This window comes from Zosterops lateralis, assembly GCF_965231275.1.
Source record: "Zosterops lateralis genome assembly, chromosome: 4".
NCBI lineage: Eukaryota > Metazoa > Chordata > Aves > Passeriformes > Zosteropidae > Zosterops > Zosterops lateralis.
In genome coordinates this window covers 27,243,113-27,267,016 of record NC_139765.1, presented here as the reverse complement: position 1 = coordinate 27,267,016, position 23,904 = coordinate 27,243,113, and the positions used below count along the sequence as shown (strand labels likewise).

The 23,904-nt window shown below is 37.1% G+C and overlaps 1 protein-coding gene across 2 annotated transcripts in view; it reads left to right on the top strand.

Moving 5' to 3' along the window:
• NR1H4 (nuclear receptor subfamily 1 group H member 4) overlaps nucleotides 1-23,904 on the top strand; it is a 36,076-nt gene that overhangs the window by 10,840 nt on the left and 1,332 nt on the right. For both annotated transcript variants that reach the window (XM_083860299.1, XM_083860300.1), the window contains 7 exons: nucleotides 2,691-3,053; nucleotides 8,352-8,492; nucleotides 12,122-12,255; nucleotides 12,794-12,892; nucleotides 13,440-13,539; nucleotides 14,472-14,618; nucleotides 23,375-23,488. In XM_083860299.1, the coding sequence (XP_083716425.1) occupies nucleotides 2,691-3,053; nucleotides 8,352-8,492; nucleotides 12,122-12,255; nucleotides 12,794-12,892; nucleotides 13,440-13,539; nucleotides 14,472-14,618; nucleotides 23,375-23,488 (1,098 nt within the window). The remainder of the gene's footprint in view (nucleotides 1-2,690; nucleotides 3,054-8,351; nucleotides 8,493-12,121; nucleotides 12,256-12,793; nucleotides 12,893-13,439; nucleotides 13,540-14,471; nucleotides 14,619-23,374; nucleotides 23,489-23,904) is intronic.

The following is a 23,904-nucleotide window of genomic DNA, read 5'->3' as shown; positions in this document are numbered from 1 at the left end:
ATTGGTCTTTGAGCACTTCCCAGAGTTTAAGTTGTGAGTCTGTTTTATATAAAACAAGACCATGTTCTTTCAGTCTCTCTCAAACCTGTTTTTCCTTTTTTTGTTTTCCCTTTTCCCTTACATTGATCAGAGCATGGACTCAGTTCAGCTAAGTTGTTTAACACTGTGTCTGATGGAAGGAAAAAGGATGTGATACGTGCTCTTTGGCTTGTTTTCCTGTATTTAACTTAACTAATTAAGACTCATATTGTTTTTGTTTCCTTTGGAACCAGAGTGGAATTAATGACTGGGAAGATTTTTCTAAACATACTTGTAACCCAAATGCCTCTATGGTTGTTTAAAATAAACCCCCAGTATTGTCTCAGGATGTGCTGCAGTTCTTTAGTAGCCCTGAGGTTTTTTAACAAACCCTGAGATTTTTTTCTGTGGAAAGAATGCTGCATTTTCCTCTTTCACAGGCCTAAGCAGTTCAAGAGGCAGGTATACAGATTTTGTGGATTTTCCTGTGTATGGAAGAAAGCTAAAGATCAACAGGTTTTTTTCCTTTTCATTGTGGGATTATCCCACTTTCTTTTAGCAAACTCAATTAACTAATCACTAACGAGCAAATGAAAACTTCGGTTTCCACAGTGAACAGATTCCTTTCCAAAGAGAGACTGAATGATTGTGTATCCCACAATTAACCCCAGCTTTTGTACCTGAAGTGCCTTGACCAGTCTTCATGAGCAGCAGTCCCAACAAGTGGTAAATACAGCTAAAGACCTACCACTCATAAAACCTACACTGGCTATCAAATCTTTGTTGTCCTTAACCTCGTTTTGTCACTGCTGTGGCTGGCAGGTATCAGTGACAGTTTGTATCTGGTGCATGAAGCTGTAACATCACTTCCAGGCTCTTTCATCATGTCCCCAGGTGCCTTCTGTGTGTCTATACTCTGTTTAAATGGCTTAACCTTGGATTTGGGGAGTGCCTTCTGCTACCCTGCTTCTGCCATTGTAGCACTTGGTGCCTTGGCCTCTTCTGGAGCAATGAAATGCAACCATATTAAACTAATTGCTGGTAATAAAGGGCACCATTATTCTCATTTGATTTTTGTCACGTTTTTCCAGACATACATCTTGCTGCTTATTCTGAAACTGGGACCTCAACATTTGTTATTGGCAGAGATGTGCTGTGACAATAATAATAGAGCAACTACACAAACCCAAAATGCTTGCATGGCTTCTGCAGCATGGTAAAATAGGAAGGGCAGAAACTGCAGAGTAAGAGCATGAGATCTTGAAAGTGAAAAAGCAGGTGTAATTAAAAGGTTAGTTTCTGGAAATAACTAAAGTGAGACAAAGGAGAGGGAAGGATCCCCCACTATAGATTTTAATTATTTTTCTTATTACACATGTTCCCTCTTCTTAACTGTTAGCATTTCTTCATTGGTTTTGATTCTTCACAAAAGAAGGACACTTGTCCAGGACTAATTTTATGTCAGTAAAAATGCTTTTGGAGTTTTGTTAAGCACTGTTAAGTGATGGTCACCAATGAACATTAATCTATGATTTCCTTGTAAATACTGCTGTTAAATCAAATAGAACTGGACTGGTCATCTTCCTGGAAATATGAACTATTTTTCTCAGACTCTCTTCCTGGAACTATTGAAGGATTTGAGTCAGTGTTTTCATGAAACAGCAAGATATGGCTGTCTCCAACAGAAAACAAGAAATAGTTTGCAAATAACATTTAAATTCAGCTTTTTGGTGGTTTGGTGTGGACTTGATTTTACCTAGCATCCAGGGGCTGCTAGATGTTGTGCTTGGATTATAGAAAAAAAATGAGAGTTCAGTTGTCTGCAATTTTAAATATGCAATTTAATGAGCAAGGTTAAGGTAACTCCATATACCATGTTAATCTCGACACAAAAGGTTGCCACTCCTTGTGCCACTGCCAGGTCTATTGCTGCATCAGAGGTGATTAATGCTGGCTTACAGGGGTGCTTCCTATGAGAGCTGCACAGCTGCCCTGAATGGAACAGGCTTGTAGGGGCTGGGGACCAGGCTGCAGAGGCTGGCTGGCCACTGGAGCCTGGATGGTGAGAAGGTTGCATTTCACCACTTATATTAGGAATGTCTTTCTTGTTCTTTCCTGGTAACCTCACCTTCATATTACAGGCTCTTCTTGAAGGTTTATTTCATGTTTTCAGTCTTCTAATTAAGCCTCAGCCTTGTCATTTTTCCCTAGTGCAGCTTTTGTCTGTCATGATGTATTCATTCAGAATTAAATAGAAATCAACATCTTTGAGTCTTGATTTAGCCTTCACCAACACCATAGGCATTTTGCCATTTGTTTGGATTTCTTCCATTCTGCTTTTAGGCCTAATTTGGGCTATTAACTTCTCTGGGGTGAGGTTGCTCTTTCTTGTAAATTGAACAATTATAAAGATTACCTGCACAATATTTTTCAAGATTTTTTTTTAATGTAACTGCCAGTGCCGGACATTTCCACCAATTATAAAGGAGTGGAATGAATAAATTATTTTTAAAACTTCTTGCAGCGTATATGTGTAGCAAATCTGAGTTTAGATAATGTAGTCTTTATGTTTGTGCCTGGTTCTTGAGAAAGATGTCTGGAAGTGGAAACTTCTCTGATAACTACAATTTCATGGTAGTAATAGAAATTGGTTTTGCATTATTATTTTCCAGGTGTCCTTTCAGAACCAATGAGTTCTCCAGTGCAAGAGGCAGATGTCTCACCTTATGCACAGTACAACAATGTGCCATTTCCCCAAGTTCAGCCTCAGATCTCATCGCCACCTTATTACTCCAACCTTGGCTTCTACCCTCCGCAGCATGAGGAATGGTATTCCCCTGGGATGTATGAGCTCAGGAGGTTACCCTCAGAGACCTTTTTCACAAGGGAGACAGAGATATTGGATATCCCTGCAGCCAAAAAGCCTAGATTGGGTCACTCCACAGGAAGAGTGAAGGGAGAAGAGCTCTGTGTGGTCTGCGGTGACAAAGCTTCTGGGTATCATTATAATGCCCTTACTTGTGAAGGATGCAAAGGTAGGATGAAATCAATTCAGCTAATAGGCAGAGTAGCTTATCAGATTTGTTTGTTTGTTTGTTTGTTTGTTTGTTTGGGGTTTTTGGGGTCTTTTTTGATTGGTTCGTTTGGGTTTTTGGTTTTGTTTTTGGGGTTTTTTTGTTTTTTACTTTTCCTGGTAATTTTATCCAAATCATTAAACATATTAGAGATTTGCATTTGGATGCTGTGTACCCTATTCTGCATTTTCCCCAAGACAAACTGGCAGTGTCTTCTACCATTGCCCTATGGTTATACAGCATAACAGGCCAACCTATGGCTCCTGAGCACCATTAGCTTTTGGTAAACTGAAGGACAGCTTCTCTGTGGAGACTGGCAGCCTGGCTCTGCCCTCTGTGGAAGCTGTTCATGCCATTCTCTGCCTGTGGAAGGAACACACCCATGGAGGCCCCTGGGAGCTGAGTGCTAGCTAAAACCAGCCCAAGTGCCTCACGTAGCCTGCACTGAAGGGAAGTAAAACTGTCAGCCCCCACCTGCAGGCTGTTCCCAGGGACACTTTACCCCAGCTCCCAAAGGATATGATGGGTGTCTTCAGGTTTGTGAAATGAAAAGATTTCTAGTTCTATACTTTCTTCTAAGGGTAGCCCCTATCTCTAGGGAGAGAGCTTCTTCAGGGAGAAGGTTGTATCTGTAGGACAAATGTCTTGCTTTTTAGAAGAATATTACTCACATATTATTATCAGGATAAATGTGATGTAGAAATCATTGCTGTTATGGTAAACATGATAGTCAGATATTTTAGCAGAGAGGGAGAAGAGATTATGTCAACTATTATACCTGAAGGGGTATAATATATCTGTGACAGGACTAAGGTACATTACTGCCAGAAAAATAGTGCCCCATTCTGTACATAAAGATTTCATTAACATTTCTGTTTTATGAATGAAGACTAAAGCATGGTCACTACCAAATTATTGAAATATTTTAATGTGGAATTCACTGCTATAGAGAGTGGACCTGGACTTAATTTGGGTCTTTTGCTTTATCTATCTCAAAATAATTTGTGACGAAAAAATAGACCACAATAGTCAAGCACTCTAAACATGAATACAGTCAAGGCTCACACAGTTTATCTCAATAATTCAAATAAATAAGAGACTCATTTATCTCTGCTGTCTGGATGAATAGTCTCCAAGTCAAAAACTGTAAATTAACTCATATTAATACTGTCATTATAAACCAGGTTAAACTCAATTTTGATGTGAAAATTCCAAGTAATGATACATTTATTCTGTTAGTAAGCTGTTCCTCTTTCTTAACTTCATTATTCAATGTGTGAGAAACTTTTCAAATACTTAAAATTACAAACTTTGAAATATGTATAGAATGTTTCTAGAAGAGAGGTTAAAGCTATCAGGTAAATATTCAGACTAAAACCCATGGTGAAAGGAAAAGTGCATCCACTTCCCTACTGATTCAGTTTGAATCACTCTATGTAACCATAATTTTACTGCTTTATTGGGATAATCTATTTTATGTTTTTGTTGTGTTTCATGAGTGCAACATCAATTACAAAGAATAGTACCCTATATCAAACATAGTAAAAGTTGAATTACTTAAAGGTAATGGATTCTGTTTCTGCAATAAAATTTAAAGGTGACAAAGTACCAGCTGATTCAGTAAAGAGATATGCTGAGAACAGTAATTCTGTCTGAAAAGGCAAAGCAGATACTGTGTTTTCTAGATCTTTTGATCATTCTTGTTATCTGTGGAATTTTTCACATGGGCATATATTGCCTTCAAAACGTGGAGACCAAAATTAGCCTCAGTACTTCAGCTGTGCTCTTATCAGTGCAGTAGAATAACTACCTCACGTGCCTGTGTCTTCCACCTCAGTATGAGATTATCCCTTCTTTTTGTCAACGAGAATGCTCAATGTGTGTTCAAAATAATAAGCAGGCCCCTTTCTGTAGGACTAATGCTCACCTTGCAGCAACTCTGCTCCATTGATGCAGTGGATGTTCTTATTCAAAGGAAGACGTTTTGCACATAATGTTTATGGGCTTCAGTCCTCTGTGATAAATGTTCTATTTATTTTAAATTTCTTTCTTAGGTAATGCATTCAGCAACACTTTCTATTCTCTTTGCATTTCTTTCTCAGGCAAATGGAACAATATTAGGGTATTATCTATTATCCTCATGAGAATATTCATCTGAAGATATTGGCAGGAGTATACACTGAGATAGATAGATAGATAGATAGATAGATAGATAGATAGATAGATAGATGGATGTGTTTCTTAATACTGTACCATCCATTAACAAATATGTATGAACTATTTCATTAGTATTTTACGTAATATTTGCAGGACAAGGAGCAATACACTATGTTTAAACTTGCTACTGCGGTTACTATTTCTGAAACAATCTTTGCAGACTGACATCAACGACATTCTGGTACAGCCTCAGCCTGGATAGTTACGCTGGGTTTTAAGGGCCATTGCTAGGTGTTACAGGATAAGTGTGGCATAATGTTGTGCTTGTTTAATAAAGCCACAGAATAAGTTCTGTTGAAACAAAAAGCCCCCATCTTGAAATCCCTTTCAAACCAAGCCATTCTCTGACTCTATGAACAGCTAGTTACACATCCACTCCATGCAGGCTTGCAGTAGGAGTTTTTGCAGTATTCAAGCCATTCCTGTACTGCTTGATGTGTCTCACACCAGAATTCTTCTTGCAAAGAAGATTCCTCTTTAATCTGCTCCTCACACTAACACCCTCGGCAGGGGCATGGGTCGAAGGAACATCAGAAGATGTCTTGATAGTCTGACAGAGCAGAGCAGGTGCTCTGTTAGCAACTGTGAATTTCTAAACCTTTTAAATTTAAAACCCATCAGGATGCCAAACGGAGATATTTCCAAACCTTTCATCTACTCTTTTTACTTTTTTGCACTTCTTCAACTTTCATAATTTCTATGAGACAAAATCAGCATCAGTTAGATTGGAGCAGCTCTAACATAATTAATCATATTCATGACTATCTGAGAACAAAGAAAATTCAACATTTCCAGCCAACATGAGCTTTTTGTAATTTGGCAAGATCAGATGAAAGTTAGACTGTACCAGAAAAACCTTCAGCTGGTTCTGACTTATCTTTAAATTATAGTAAAACTCCTCCTGTTATAGAACATCACAAAGAAGTATTTCTACCAGTTTAACTTCATTTTGAATTAGTAATGAATAATAAATACAGAAATTTTTCATAATAAAAGCTAATTTCAAAATTAATTATGAAGAAGTCTGTTTTAGAAGACAATGATTCAAGACTCACTTCACAAAAAAAAAAATAAGCAAGAATAGGGTTAAAACTAGTTTTTGCCAAAAAAAAAATCAATTTTCATTTCACATCATTTCACTTTTTCAAAACCTTTGTTTTCAAGAGAGGGTATTTGACAATTTGAATCTTAAATGTTCTGAGTTTTTGCATCTGTTTTTGCCTTTTTCTTTCTTGCACATCTTAAAAGAGAAAAAAACCCACCAAAATTCTTGTTCTTTTTTCCTCCATGAAGAAGTCAACACACACCTTGTGAATAGGTTGAGAGATAAAGTCATCAGTCTTAGAATGTTATAAACATTTGTTTCAACATTTATTAGTAATTGATGTGTCATAAACAATAGGATTTAAAATTAATAAACAAAACTATAAATTATATAAAGCAGATGCAGTTGCCTTTAACTGGCAGTAGAGAACTTACAGCTTAAATCCAGGCTTTTTTTCTCTTCCCTGACCAGTAAATGGTAATGTATTAAAACCATGTGAGTGATGAATAAAAATAAAGCCTGGGGCTTCTGGAGGTTCTAAGTAATCTGCATTTCAAAAGGGATTGATGCCAGTCAACTGTGTTTGTTTGAATAGCAGCCAATAAAACAGACAGCATGGAAGAGATTTCAAGCAGGAATTACTGAAGATTCAGAGAACTGCCATATTTTTTGTGACTAGGTAGTGGAATTGTTTTACTGGTTGCTACACACCTGTGCTTGCAAGAGATTAGGCAATTATAAAACCATGGGTCAAATTCAGGAAATTGTCATCTGACAATATATAATTCTGCAAACACATAGGCAATCCTTTAGATTCACAACCAAATTTTCTCTGATTTGAGTATGGGAGACGGGCTCTTAGCTGGTCCCCCTTTCAATTCATCAGAGTGCCAGGTTGGAAAACAATAGCTACATTGTGCCAGGCAGTGGTGATAATAAAGCAAAAGCTTTTTGAATAGCTCTGGTTAATATAAATGTACACAGAGCTCTAGTTTCAAGCACAGTATAAATCAGTGATGTGGCAGCAGAAGCTCCCAGGAGTTTATTTCAGAAACCTGCCCTCACATGGGGATGAAAACTGATTCCCATTGTAGCTGATGCTAAATAGTCTCTGCCATGTGAAGGGCAATATAAGAAGATTATAATGCCAGTGAGTAACAGTAAAAATTCAGGAAACATTGACAGCAAAGATTCTGTTTCTTTCTGATGACTCTTATTTAATCACATTTAGTGTCTTGTGTACCCCACGTTTTGCCCACAGTGTCACTCTCACATATGGGCAGCAGCCAAATAGGAGATTTGGAGAGACTTCGGAAGAGTCTTCTCAATTTCTTGTATCAGTTGCTGTTTGCAGTGATTATTGTGCAATTTTGAGTGAATCCAATGATGATACCAGTAGAACTGACTGTGCAGGTGAAATCAGGTGACAACTCATCAAGTGGACAATATTTAGTGAATAAGGCTGGAGTATCTTGTAAACAGGACTAGAGGCTACGTGTTCAATAGACAGATACAGTGCAGCTTCCTTATTAAATTTGGGGGTGGGTGAGAAGACAAGTATGTGGAGCTTCTGTCACTCCCAGAAGCTGGGGGAAAGGTGAAGAGTTACTCACTCTCTTTCTGCACATTCTGTACCTCAAGAGAATTAACAGACTCATATCTTTTTTCACTGGCTATTTGTATACAAGCTGCAGTGCTAGTGCTCAGCCTGCTATGGCAGGTTTCAGATTTGGGTCTGAATTCTCCCAACATTCCCAATTCCAGGACTTTATTTTGGACTAATTTCTAGTGTTTGGGCTCATTTATTAATTTATATGACTTGGACAGTGTTGTCAGCTCAAGTATTAAGAATGTAGTCATTCGGGCACTGAAAGAAACTGATGGTCTGGCAGAACATGTGCCATTCAGAAAATTCAGTGCAGATGAAGGTGAACTTCACCTTGATGATTTTGCTTCTGGCTGTTTTCTTTCATTTTTATCACTGCTGTTTTGTGCAGGATTCTTCAGAAGAAGCATCACAAAAAATGCAGTATACAAGTGTAAAAATGGAGGCAACTGCGAGATGGACATGTACATGAGGAGAAAATGCCAGGAATGCCGTTTAAGGAAATGCAAGCAGATGGGCATGTTGGCTGAATGTATGTATACAGGTATTTGCATTGTCTAGTCAGAGTGTGCATTAAATACTGTATTTGCTTGAGTGGTCTGGTTTTGATAATAAAGTTATGAAAGATGTCATTTAGTAGGTGAAAGGTGTATGAAAGAAGATGCCGTCCCTGTGCATCAAACCCTGCTGAAAGACAAATGCACTTTTAAGCAATCGGATTTAATTGGTGGTCAGGGATGCAAGGGCATAGGAGCTGAGCAAATGGTGAAGGACAGTCCTGCACTGGATGACAGTTATTAGTCTGCTTCAGTGGGAAGGAGCAGAGAAAGTGAGTCTGTGGGAGACTCCCCAGGAGCAACGGCTTTGTAGCGTTATGGAAGCCAGAGCAGGAAAATCCTGGTGCTTTGCTTTCCTACTCTTTCTGGGGCTCCCCCAGTCAAGTTCTCAATGGCCAAGTTTTGGCACATACTTAATGCCATTTCAAGAAAAGAGCAGGAGTGTTGCTAGCAGGAAGTTTCTGGGGAAACACTTCTTGCCAAATGTATGTTCCCAGACCTCACCCAGCAATCAGGCAAAGCCAGGTAAGGGCTAGCCCTTTTTTATAGTCTCATTAGCTTTTCTCATGGTGCTATAGATTTTCCTGCCTTGTATATAGATACATAGGTAGAACTCACAGACACATAGGTCTCCAGAAATGAACCCGATGGATTTTAATAATGTTTTATATTAAAACAAATATTCTATTCAGACTGACAGTTTATAAACTTTATTGAGCTTCAAACCGGATAACTCAGAACACTGGAGTAACTGGAGTGCAACTTTTAACATGCTTAAAGCTCCTCTTTGTGTTATTGCACTATTTTTGTAAGCTTGCTCCTGAAAACACTCTGTAAACATCTGTTCTTTTGCCTTCCATGAATAGGACTACAATTTATTTTTCTTGATGGCTCCAGTCACTTTAGCATACACGTATGTGTGAAATCAATTTAGCTTCATACAGGAAATTAATCTACTTGGAAATTTTAATATATTTCTATCCTTCAATCTGATCAGAAGATGCTATAGTAATTGTTGGTTTTATGAGAAACAATAAGATCCATCAATATTTCGAAGGTGTTGCCAGCATAATGTAATTAATCTTTCATTCTGCAAATTGAACAGGCTGCACAGATTATGAGATAGGACATATACATATGCAATACATAAATATATAAGCAGACCCCACTTTGATGGAAGAACTCAATGTGTCCTGCATTGTCAGAGGAAAATAACTTCCCTGTGGAGCTCACCCCTAACCCACTGCTTCAAAATTTTGAGGATTCAAAATAGCTTGAGTCAGTCAGCACAGCAAAAAACCCAACAACCCACTTCTGAAAAAAACCCAAAACAGGTCAGCGTAAATAATACTGACTGGGACCACATGAAACTTTTATAGGGGCCTATCATTTTCACAAGCTGGCATAAGGGAAATAAAAGCCCGTGGGTGCCGCTGCCATTTGACTCTCTCTCTGCAATGGAAACACAGGGTATCTTGTGTTGCATATGACTTAAACATAAGTGTGCTCTAATGCACTGCAATGAGGTTGTTTGGCAAGGCACCATTTAATGGCTTTAAAGCCAGAGTGTGTCGTATAATTGCTTTTAGTTCAAGGCAATCTAGGACAGTAAAACATGAAACTTCCAGTAGTATAGGGCATTTATTTGAAAAAGTATGACTAGGAAATAAAAGGTTACCTTGAACTTTGTTTCACTTACTCATTTTGTAGGATTGTAATAGCAAGCTCTGTGAATTCTTTTTTCCCTCTGAACAAGAAGATAAAATATTATAAATATTTATGGCACAGCTACTCAACAATCTTTCTCCTGCCCTTTATGTGCAAACTACAGACAGACCAAAATTACTACCCATCAATTTCAGTCATTTGCTGTCATTTGGATCTAAACTGGAAGTTTCTTGGGTGAAATGTCTACCTAGAGGTGACCTAGGTTCTGCCATTCTTCCTGTGATTTAATACCCATTGAAACCTAGCTATCTCTGAGCTAAAAAGTGATGTCCTGTCTCACACACAAGGTTTTCAGATTACTTAAATGGAGCCAGAATAAGATATCATACTTAGTAGCATGAAGAATGTGAAAAATCTGTCTTAATGCTTAAGGCAAATGTGAAGCAAATTATCCCTAGAAAGGCAATAGATCAGGTCCTAAGCTGGTGGAAAACAGCACAAGGCCATTAACAGCACCAAAGCATGTACTGAATAATTTAGAAAAAGAAATCTATGGTGCTGTGTGGCACCACAAATTACATGGCTTGATACCAATTATTATTTCCATCATTCCTATTTCCTCCTTTCAAGGTATTCTTTGCAGGTCTTATTTTAATCATGTAAATTTCCTCTTCTCTCTGCAGTTCAGGTAGGTCATTTTATATAGGGCTTAAACAGGAAATTAAAAACATTCACAACGAGATTCAATGGTTTCATGGTATCTTCCTCTACATCATATACTCACTGAATAAGCCTCTTTTCCTGCTCTGCATTTTTAAAAGTGAAGAATAGGAAGAATACTGGAATGAAGGAAGGAAGGACACAAAGAAAGAAAGAAAGTAAAGGAAGAAAGAGAAAGGAAGAAAGAAAGAAAAGAAAGAAAAGAAAGAGTTGTCCTGTGCTGATAGGTTTATTTTTAGAGGAATACTTAGGTGTTTACTTTTCAATTTGTGATTTCTGACTCTCTTCTACGGATTGTGTAGGGTACTGATTGTTCTTTTCTTTTGTTAGCACAAGAAAATTGCTAGTTTTTATGACATCCACACAAGGATGCCTCTTGGTTCAAAGTACTGAAATGTAGTCTAGAAGAAAAAAAAAAAAACTGGAAGAAAATATCCCAAACCACAAATACAAAAATCCTTTTTTGCAAGTGCAACTCTATAATAAAACCAGGACTTTATGCACTCCTCTAATACAATGAAAAGCAAAATAACAAGACCAGCTGGGTAACTTCTTAAATACATTTTAAAGGTATGTTTGCCAGTCTGAGTTACTTCTGAGTGTATGTTTTCAGCTCTTGGTCTACCTGTGTAGTGATGCAGTAATGGCTAAAGCCTGGGAGTCCCCTCTTCTGCACGGGCTTTCTTTCCAAATATTCTGCACAACATACCTAACATTGCTTAAAGATTATTGAAAATATCCAGTGCCCTCGATCACTGTTTTGGATCAGAAGAAAAGAGCATTATTTTGATGACAGTCTTCCAGTTGTTCCTATTTATCACACTATGGTTCAGGTCTTGGAGCACAAATAAAGCTTTTCTCTTGTACAAAACTGAACTGAAGGCACAATCCAGCAAACTCCCATCACTAATAGCCTTTTTGCCTGTAAGAATAGATTAGACCTGGTCCAAAGCAAGACCCCTGACCTGTTCAGTGTGTGGATTCTGGGTCAGCAGAACCAACTGTTTTGCTCTGCAGATAAGCTCCATGTGGGCTAGAATAGTCATAGCTTGTGTCAGTAGACTGACATCCAAAGATAATGACACGCTCATGAGATGATCTGCACAGGTAAGCAGGGTTGTTGGTGTAAAGGGCATTTATGGGCATGTTTATGTACCTCTTCAGTGCCTGAGGCATATATAAATCCAATTGCTTTGTGTTGCATTATGTGTCGTAGGTCTCTTAACAGAGATACAGTGCAAGTCAAAAAGGCTACGGAAAAATGTGAAGCAGCCCCCAGATCAGACAGCCAATGAAGACAGTGAAGGCCATGATGTGAAACAAGTAACTTCTACAACTAAAATATATAGGGTAAGAGAATTCTTATAATAGTTCATACAGTACTGGTGATGCAATTTTTGTTAAATGCGTCTAGTACAGTGAATAAAGGTTGTTAAAAACCCTCTGGAGCTACCTGTATTGATTAAAACTCCATGTTCCACTAAGTCAAGGAAATACCTTGAGTGTAGAAGTAGTTCTGATATTTTTAGTCAAAACCCTGTAAAGAATATGTATAATCCATGCAGTATTTTTTTCTGTGGTACATATATCACATACAGTGAGGTGTGATATTAAAACTTGAACATACCTAGTTATTTGCTAAACATTTCCTTCTTTCTGATAATTAACCACACAAACCTATGCACTTTAAAAGCATTATACACCTTTCTTCTGTACAATTCTGTAAAAGCCTCAGTGACAAGCAAATCTCTTATCTTCTTGGTCTCCAAATGGTGAAAAATAGGTATGTAGCTTTCGCCTAGAGCAAGAGGTGCTACATCATTACTGTGACTACATTTCATGATGGGCTTTTATTTTCTTTTCTTTTTTTTTCTTCTTGCCAGTATAGGAGAAGGTAGAATTTACCCCAGAACAGCAGAAACTTCTTGATTATATTATGGATTCATACAGTAAACAACAAATACCCCAGGAGGTGTCAAAAAAATTGGTAAGTATATTGACAAATTCATTGTTGAAACATTGATAATGAAGCTGAGGATTACAGAAAATATTTGTAGTCAGCGTAAGTAGGTGTAGTAAGTAGAGCAAACTATGTGCTTACACTTAAAGTATGCTGAATGTGGAGCAGAATCTCTCCCATTCAGTCAGCAATTAGACCACATATTTATCAAAATTAAATGTTAAGAAAAAATCTTTAAACTCTAGAATAAGACTCATATGATCAACTCTAACCTTTACTGATTGGAGCTTTGTTTTTTCCATTATCAGTCTAGGCAGTGATTTGAGTTTGACTTGCTGTCAAACTTCCTTTCTGTAAAGACACCAGCCTGGAATCTTGAAAATATTATCTAGAGTAAAAGACACTGTCTACTTATGTTGCCTTCCAAAATACTTGGTTTTGACAACATTGCAGACAAACTACAGTGTTTGGTGGAACTCTTGCCTGATCCAGTCTAATAGTTCTTGTATTTTATGCTCTTAAATATGAAATGTCAATGAAAATAACAGATTTTGTTTGGTTTGATTTTTAACAGCTGAATGAGGAATTCAGTGCTGAAGGAAATTTTCTGATTTTAACAGAAATGGCTACCAGTCATGTGCAGGTTCTTGTGGAATTCACTAAAAAACTACCAGGTACATTTAGCGTGTTTTGTTATTGCAATGCCTTTCTGTTGCCTTTCAGCCGTCTTTGTGTATATTTTAAAGATTATTTTAAAATGCTTGATCCTTCTACACATTGTTTAGATATTGTATAAAGAAAAGGTGCTTTGTGCTCAGAAGAATAGTAGACTGAGTGATCCAAACTCCGCTACTCCAAGATGTGCCACCCTTTAGCTATTGATGAAAAAAAATGATCAGAGAAGGGATGGTGTCTGTAGAGATTTTATTTTATATTGCTGCAGTGCCAAATAGTCTGCCTCTAAATTATCACTAATACTTGCTAGACTCTACTTCATTCCCTTTGCTGCCTATCTAGCAATGCCTCTAGGTTATAACATCTACTGAATTCTCAGTCCCACACAAGAATTTTCCCTAGTTGGTGGCACCAATATTTATGGTCCTTGCATAGTGTGTTACGGACAAGTGCTGAAAATCTGAGTTTATTAGCATTTTTTAACTCTCGAGTTCATATTACCTCAAGACTGAACACTGGGCATACAGTAGATGTCCCCTTTAACATTTAAGGAAGATGCATTGTAACATTGAAAGCAGCATGATAGAGGGAAAGGAGTGTAGACAGCTCTGGTGGAAACATGACAAAAGATATTATGGTGCAGCATCAGGTTAGACAAAATTCTCACTATTTTTTATGCTGCACCACACTTTGCTTATCCTCTAAAAGTACTATGAACACTGAAATACATGTGTAATCCTCATAAACTTTGGGGAGGTTCAAATCAGTGTCATTTTCTGAAATCCAGGTTTGAATGTCTGCACTTAGCAACCCTACTGACACCAGCATTGAGGTTATGCAGATGTGTGGCACCTCACATACAAGAATTTCAGGACGGAAGGACGTGGAAACTGTTTCTTCTGCTGCTGACTTGTCTTTAATGTGTCCTCAGGCTTCCAAACCCTTGATCATGAGGACCAGATTGCTTTGCTGAAGGGCTCAGCAGTAGAAGCCATGTTCCTCCGTTCAGCTGAGATCTTCAGCAGGAAACTTCCTACAGGACACACTGTCCTTTTAGAAGAAAGAATTCGCAACAGTGGTAGGTGTCTTGTTTAAGAAGGCAAAACCAAAGCACACCATTGCACTTCTGTGTCAGCATTTGGCCCTTGGGAAGCTAGTAAGATTGCTTAGTAGCATTGAGATAGATTTATCTGAATGTTGTTCTTTACAGTAACTAGAACAAATTTAACTAAGCCTTGAGTCTAAAGTTCATATGGTAAAGGATTCTTTACAAATACATTGCAACTACTATGAATAATGCTACATCAAATAAACCTAGTGGATGTCTCCAATGACAAGTGTGAAAGAATGACGAAGAACTATTACCATTTCAAATGGTTCACATAAAGTATTGGTAATTACACTTTCAAAGACAATCCCTATGAGAAGAAAAGAAGATTTTAGGATGTTACTGAAGATAACTGAAGTCAAGCACCTGTTCTTAGGCTTGTTCTGGTTAAATTGAATCACACTGAACAAGGTGCATAGAAGAATTACAAATACAGAAATGTTCTCAGTAGGTTTTTTCCTTCTTAAGGTCCATCAAAAGGTCAGTGACTGATAAATTCCACTGGTTCTAGACATAAATTTTAAAAACTATGAAAAGCCAAATGGGGCTAGATATTGTTTGTTCCTTAGAGCAAGCAAAGTTGTGTTGTACATTGTAATGCATTATTTGTGCTCCACCAATGAGATACTGAAATTTGCAATACTGAAAAACCAATACTGGTTTGCCTTTTTCTGTATTGACCAGCAAGCTTTATCCAACTCTCAGATACCTATCAATGAATATTCAAGTGGATCAACAATTCTGAATAAGCATGTCAATCTATAGATTCTGGCTCCTGACCTTCCTTTTTAAGGATCAGAAGGAGAAAAGACAGAAGAACATGTAACTTCAATATTAATCATGGAAATGGCTTGAACTCAGTTCAGAAAGTACTACTGATGTAAACAAAATTAAGCCAATACTTACATATTTGATTCACTGAAAAGGAGCCAGAAAACATGAGAATAATTCACTAGCTGAACATATGTGTTTATTTTGGCTTAACACACTCATTTATAATTAGTAGTTGTTTATATTTCTTTCATTTTGATTGATTATAAGAGGGTGCTGTTTGATGGACTGGAAACAGTGGCTTCCAAAGTGATATGAATAGCTTCTGGTCCAGGTTCTGCAGGCAGAGAAGTATGCCAAGAAGGCCAGATATGTTTCCTGGAAACTGTAATGAGTTGTCACAGATCCAAATGTCTTCATTAAGAGACTTTTTTATTGGATTATAACCCACATTTTTGATAAAAATAGGTCTTAGAGAAACGAAACCATATGGCAACATGATTACTGAAAGTTTCTGTTCTCTAATCTGTACAATGAGTATGAAGCTTCTTTCTTCAGGGTATCAGCTGTTCATTTAAAAAATCCCAAAAGCAAGAAATACTTTAATTGAAAACACTGCATAAACCATTATGTCATACCAATAATTTATCCTTAGTCATAATTTTAAAATATTCTGTTAATTCTCTGCAACTATTGAATCCAGATGAGATGCAATATTGCATTTTGCAAGTTTGTGCTTGACTTCATGATAACACAACTGGCTGGAATATTACATTGTATCCTGCCATAGTATTATTTACCTGTCATGTTGCAGATTTTAAAAAAAGCATTTTGTGTAGAATAGCTCAAAAGACATTTGTATAGAAATTTCAAGACAAATAACAAATGTGATAGATTTCCTGCAATTCTTTTTTTTTTTTTTTTTTTTTTCCTGCGGGGAAAAAACTCCAGGGTAAATTAAAACCAAATTCTTAGGCCAAAAACTTGGGCTGAATAGTTGACAAGAGCTGAAACACGATAACTTTTTAAACATGTATAACATGTATGCACCTATAAATACAAATTTGTATCTTCTTGCTCTTGGAAGAGGCTTTCTAAAACATCTTTCCTCAAGCCAGGATTAAGCTGAAGACATAAGAGGAAATGCTGATGTTAGAACTTCCCCCTCCATGTAATACAGAGAATAATGTATTCTCAAGCTTATTGCTGCTGACTGCATTTTTTCTTTCTATTAATAGCCAGAATACAGAATAAAATCAGTTTTCCCATATATTTTATTTCTCCACTTAGTGCAAATTCAAACCTATTTTAAAAGATTTTCCTTTGTTGCATTTAATGGGGCTGTGACAATAAAAAATGCAGTTTGTAAGTCTTTGCATTTGTAGTTTAATTACTGCTAATGGACCTATTTGACTTTTAAATAAATGAAACTTTGAAATAGTTTTAAAATATCTACTAGAGAAATAGTTTATTTTTGTGGCTTAAATCCTCATTATTTTCACGTGTCAAAGTTTAAACAAAATTAAAGAAAGACATCCAAATTCTTCTGTTATCATTGTTTACGCATACAGGTTTTAGCATTATTTCAATAATATGAAATATAAATTATAGTACAATAAAATATTACAAATATTCAATATTAAAAATATTAAATATTATGCAGTTCACACCCCTGCATAGTCATAGGACTCAACACCCGGGCTCTAGGTTTCACAGTGGCCTGTACCAAATGTAACATTAAAGTGGAAATGTAAGCAATCTTTTCCAGTCTTAACCAATAGGGACAAATGCTACTAAAAGCTGCAGCTGCCCATTATCATGTTATAGACTGGTCCAAGAGATAAGAATGACCAGAAGAGATTAAACCCTCTTTTTCCATATGCCTCACTGGAAAAGAAACAAACAAACACAGAAACAAAAAAGACTAAATGCAGCAAACTAAAACATACAAAGACCATAGAGAGCATCAGAAGAAATGCAGTGATGGTTGAGTGGGAGTTTAAAAATCAAGTTTATAGGTAACAAATGAAAAAACAGCATCAGGATTATTTATGGCTGCTAGTGAGGTCCTAAATATTGTCATGCCAGAGCCATAAATTATTGCTGTTAGTCAGAATTTCTGTCTGTATATTTTTAGGTACAGACTAAAGCCTGAATAGCACATGAATTCTATTGTCAAGCTTTGATGCCTGTATCCATAAAATCAGGGAGGGTGGTGGTGATCCTGCCTAAAAGTCACAAGCTGTCCAGACTTCTATTACCTGCCACCATGTCTACTTTGAATCTGCTCTCATCTATTAATATTTATGTCTTCTCCAGTCTGACTGTATGGAATGTTTGGGGCTTTTTTCTGATAAAGAAGTTAGAGATCTGGCGGTGATGACCTTTGAGCATTATCAGCATTCATTTTCATTCTCATGCTGATGAGGCGTACTTTTATTTCTCAGCTTGTGCATATTGCTCAAGTCCTGCTGCACCTCAGAGACTGCCTTTGTTTGAGCCCTGATGATCTTTCTCTGTAAGCCATTATGAAATCCTTGCATTAGGTGATTGAATCCTCTCCTATGCACCCTCATATTGAGACTTAATGAGAAATACAGACTTTTATTTAATATTATTGAGATTTGGTGCCATTTACTCATCTTATTTGATGCTTCAGTATGCATATACCATATTGTGATTGACTCATTCTGTGAAAGGCTGACATTGTAGTAATTTAATCCTTAGGGTTTTCTGTTCTTTTGAAAGCAATTTCTCCCCATTATTGAACAGTACAATATAAAAACAAAAAAACAAAACAAAACAAACACAAAAAAAACCACAAACAAACAAACAAAAAAACCAACCAAACAAACAAACAAAAAAAACCAACAACAACAAAACCAGAGCTGAGATACAGAAATTTTTCTCTGTGAGCATTTGTAGTTTGTTTTGCTAAAGATACCAGGTTTCATGAAAAGACAGAGATTTTTATTTCATCATTTTACTCTACAGAGCAATTCTAGGAATTTGAATATTGGTAAATAAAATACTGATATTGACAGAAAGGTAAGAATCTGGACCCAAATTTTAAGTTGGTAGCAGGACTTCTGACATTGTGAAATACACTGCTCTCTTCCTGGATGGGTTACAGGTGCTGAAGTACACTCAGATCCAAGGGGAAAAAAAAATAGCCGCACTTTCAAAGCATTGGCAAGAGGCCACCTTTTGCCCTTGCATGTGGGATACAAAGTTCCCATTGATTTGGATAAGAGGCTCCTGCAACCAACAGCAAAGTTTGGTATTGGAACATGAACACCTAATAATTTCCATTGCCCATGTCTTTTATAATTTGGTTATTAGTACTGAGCAGGGGTGGTGCTTCAAATCCTCCTTGTGCTGGAGTTTGTGCAGAGAAACAAAATGATCTTCACTGATCTGTCCCAAGTATCTAACCCTCCAAATGGTCATGTGCATTCTTGTGGAAGGAGATACGTCATCCTGTGACTCAAGGCAAAACTGTCACACTGCCCAAAATATGTAGAAATTTAGACCACTCTAAATTGCAAAATATAGGAAAGAACTTTTCTGTTCACACACCTTTCCTGCACAATCTACCACACAGAGTCATCCAGTGCTAGGTACCTGAAGTACAAATAGAGTTGCTAAAATTATTTAAATCATATCTACAGAATAGATCGATACCCATGAAAGCAAGAACAGATGTAGACTCAGATCTCTTTTCTTCTGCATAAGTGTGCTTCATTAGGCCAAAAACTTTTTAAGACTCTGCCTATGAAGACTAGCTCAAGGCAGTGCAGATGCTGCTACTGTGTGCCAGACCACATTTGTCCCTGGACTGCAGGCACTCAGGCCACTGCTAAAGGAGGGTATGTGGAAAGGTCATTTGCACCCTCCTTACAGACTTGGTATGTTGTTTGTTTCGTTGTGATTTTTAAAACTAAGGTTTCTTTGCTTGCAATTATAACTTAATTGAAGTTCTGTGGATTGCTTTAAAAAATATGGGGGTTTGGTACTTCTGAGTTCTGCTCAAGACATGCTAACATCTCATTTAAGTTGGCCATTTAATCCCTACGAGATAACAGCAGACAGAAAAGTATGTGCCCGTGCTCTGGTTTGTCTTCTCTCCTGGCTAGATTTTCCCCTGATTTGGCACTCAGCATCAAGGGGGTGAATTTTGTCAGTGTCTAAAGGGCCACTGATGCATTGGAATAGCTCAGAAGGGAGAGCTAATAAACAGCATGAAAAGCAATTCTGGTAGACGGAATAATGTGAAAGATAAGATGTAAGTTTGTGAGTAATTAGAATATTATATTTGCATAAAGTAGCTACTAATATACCCTTGGTTTCATATTCACTAACACCTCAATGTTTATCAAGAAAAAATGATCTCTATCTATATTAATAACACAGTTACTAGTCACTGTTAATTAGCATTTACTTTCAAACTTTCTTCTTGCAATAGAATAATTATTCAGCTTTGCGAAGTGGCCAAAATAGAAGAAAGAATGCTATCACAAAAATAGACTTGATACCACAGTAAATACACATATTCCAGGATTATGTTAAACAGATTCATGGCCTGAAACTGCAAACCTTATGAAGGTATCAGTCATCTTACCTTTAAAGAGAAATCATAGCAACAAAACTCTAAAAAAGACAAGACTTAAAGTAAAGCTATGTCTTGAACTACAGATGGGGATGAACTTGTTCAAGTAAGGGATGTGGAATGAATAATGCTCATGGGCTTAAATCTGCTCTAGTTTGATGCTGCAAAGCTGCATTCAGTAAAGCTTGTATTTCGCACTGACCATGCTTGGGTTTGCAGCCAGACATGCGTGAACATAAGGAAATAATCAAATGATCTGCAGTATCTTCTGCAGGTTGGCTGAGTTGGGTTCGGTAGGAATTCATACAATGCAAAAAGATGCCGAATGACATATGAAGGATAAGCATGTTCTTACTGCCATAATCCTCCATGAAACAAGATTTTTGAAACCTTTTTGAAGAAAGTTAGAAAGGAGGCACTATTACCAGTGACCAGGAAACTCTGTCTGCCTAACAGCACTATGCAGGGCTCTCGTCTGATCTAAATATAGAGGGTTAGGCAGAACCTCTCAATGAGGCCAGAAATATAATTTTATCTATTTGGAATTTTTTTTCACTTTTGAGTTGTAACTTGTAGTAATGACATTGAGAAAATTATGCAAATAATTTCTCCTCTATCCTTTCCAGTTACAAGCGCCAAATCACCTTTAATTCTTGTTCTGATAATTTGAACTGGCAACATCTCATACAGTAGCTAGGGAAAAAAAAAAAAAGGAACTATAAACATCTGTTTCCTATGTTTCCTCCTTTTTTCCCCCCTTCTGTTGCAGCTTATTAAATCCAAATCGAACTGTTTACAATCACATTGGAAAACAGCCCCCTCTTGTGACAGAAAGGCAATTTGTGTAATGTGCATACAGGAAGATGAAGTAATTGCAGGGAAACTCCAGCATGGCTGAGATGACAGCAAAACTACTAAGATAAAAGATTCCATTATCCTAGTTCCAAAACTGCTAATTTTTCACGGATTTTTGTCATAATTGTCTTGTGACATATATCAGTTTAAAAACTTTGAAGTTCTGTTCTTCTTAGGAAAAGTGATAAATCATTTGCATTGTTCAAACATCCCTTTTTTTCCTCCCTTTCATCTCTATGGTTTTATTTCTCTATTTGCAGTGCACTAATGCAGAGTTCTCTGCAGCAATTTCATGTGCTTTCACATCTATACTCATATTTTGCTTCGCCCTTTCATACTTAATGTTAGCTTATAAGTTTTCTGGGCAGGGATTCTTTCACTACATGCTTAGGCATTGCTTGGACCTGAATTAGTTTTTCCACATCCTGTTTGCCAGCACCATTTTCACTCTACCTCTGCTATATATACAACAAGATTTGAGGAGTTTGGGGTCACCAAAAGCAATAATTAATCCAGCTGAAAGTTAACCTGACCTTCAAAAGAAAAAAAATCTTCAAATTATAAATAGGAGAAACAAATGATGGGAATGGCCACAGCTCACTTCCTACCACTTTTTGTTTCCTGTCAAGATGATTGTGCCCAGCGGCACAATACCTTGCACAGAGAATTCTAAAAATATCAAGTTTGTCTTGGCTTTTTTCATGTTGTTGCTGAGCTGCCTATTTCCATGAAAGGAATTCATTTGCTGTGCTTTAGGGCCCAGCTTTTTACTTTTTTTTTTTTTTTTTTTTTTCCTTGTTCCATGCAAACTTTAAGACTTTGGCATGCCATATATATATGCTACTAACATATTATAAGGAACCTTGGCATTTAAAACCACCCAAGAGAGAGACCGGTGATCTGCCCAAAAGTTAGCAATAATAAGTATTCAAAATTTTAAGTCGTTAACACTGATGACTAACAACATAAGCCTTGCAGCACATTAGATGCTATGACTATTGTTTGCTCTGTAAGGTCCAGCTGTGTTACTAACTTCTACATGACAAGCTGACCTGCATTATATATATCCCCTTAATTGACTCAGGCTCAGTAGTATTGAACTCATCACAGAAAGAAGATTTGTGGCTTGTAATCTGAAGGGAACATAGGTTGCTCGTGTCATGTGTTTAAACACATGACTCAGCCATAAAACTAACCACACCCTGCAAGACCATTCTTTCACTGTTGGGACACATAACTATTCCATTGCTTGAAGCAAATTCACTGTCACAGCACAATGTGACTGTTTCATAGTTGAGTCAAGTGACTTCATGTTTCCTTTCTTTGAGTTCCACCTGCTGAGTTTCAGTTTGAATTTCGCCTACTGTGGGCACTCCAAACCTCACTAGTCCTGGACTTCAACTTCTTGTTGTACACAACACTCAAACTCACATTATTTCATGTGATCTCCAAAACAAGTTATAAAGACTTCTCCTAGAACAGCTCAAAAATAAGATTAAATCTACAAGAGATGCTGTGGCCCTCATCTGTGGGAACTGAGGAGGTTTCCATCCATTCAGCCAAGCAGGGCCAAAAGGCTCTTGCTGCAGAACCACTGGTTTGGATGTCTACACTGCTTCAGAGCAGTAAGCAGCTGCTGTCAATAGTTTAGCGTCTGCTCTGAGTGACTCACATATCATTCAAAAAAGGAGTAATTTTGATGTCACAGGACTTCTCTTTTACACCAAAGAGCAGGATGGAGTACATCTGTAATTTAAGGCTAACTAGGAACATTGTGACCTGATGACAAAGTCAGGAAGAAGAAGTCTCATTGGCATGCCTTAGTTTGGAAACCCCAAAGGCTGATGGTGAGAGAATCACATGAACCCATTCTTAGAAAGGCCTGGATTTTAGCTATTTTTTGCTCTGTATTTTATAATACATTATTTTATGCTTTAAGGTAGTAGAAGTTGCAAGCAAGTTGATCTTGGACTACAGGTAATCCTAGAACTAATGAAAGTTTCAGGCTACATAAAAGGAGTAATTAAGTGTCTTTATAGAGACAACTGAGGCAACTGCACAAGGCAGTTAGCTGTAGAGTTGGGATGGAATTAAACCATACACCCTGAGAAATTTCCATACAACTAATGCAGAGACAGGGAGCACAGGGTCTGCTTTGCAAAGAGGATTATCACCACACAACAAGAAAACCATGCATGAGACTTGTCCTGAAGAGCCAGATGGACAAACCTGCAGAGTAAAATGAATTGTTTGAAAGAAAGACTTTGAAACCACGCAAAAAGAAATTTCCAGTGTTTGCCTGTGTCTAGTTTGCTCTGGAAAACAAAGATGTGCTTGTATTTTTATAACTAATTGTTTTGCATAATGATTTCTGTTGTAGATTTCTCCCACCAAGACAGTCAATACAAAATATTAAATAATTGCTGTGTAATAATAAACCAGAGTGCTTCAATAATTAAGACATACTATAACTATATTTTCACTCTCACAGGTATCTCAGATGAATTCATAACTCCCATGTTTAATTTTTATAAAAGTATTGGAGAGCTGAAGATGACACTGGAAGAATATGCACTGCTCACAGCCATAGTAATCCTGTCTCCAGGTAACTTCTCATCCAGAATTAAATATTAGTGGTTCTGGAAAGAAAGCATGAGGAGCATGACATGAGACTTGTAAAAACTTACATTCTATGTGAACTGAATGTGCATGCTCATTCTGTATATTCAGTTGTTGAACCAGAAAACAAGCATATAAATACAAACTCCAAATGTCCTGCTACACCATTTGGTTTTGAATACAAGGAAGAAACTGCTTAAATAATCAGCTTTTAAAAATTATTTTTAAAAATTATTCACGGCTTAGCAAAACAGTCTCCTTCCTTTAGAAAACCCCAGATGTGGCTACATGCACATCACCACTGACCATTGTGGAATGCCACATATTTTAGAGGGAAATTGGGAAACCCTATAACTTAGAATAGAGTATGACAATGAAGGTCTTCAGACTTTATTGGGAGGT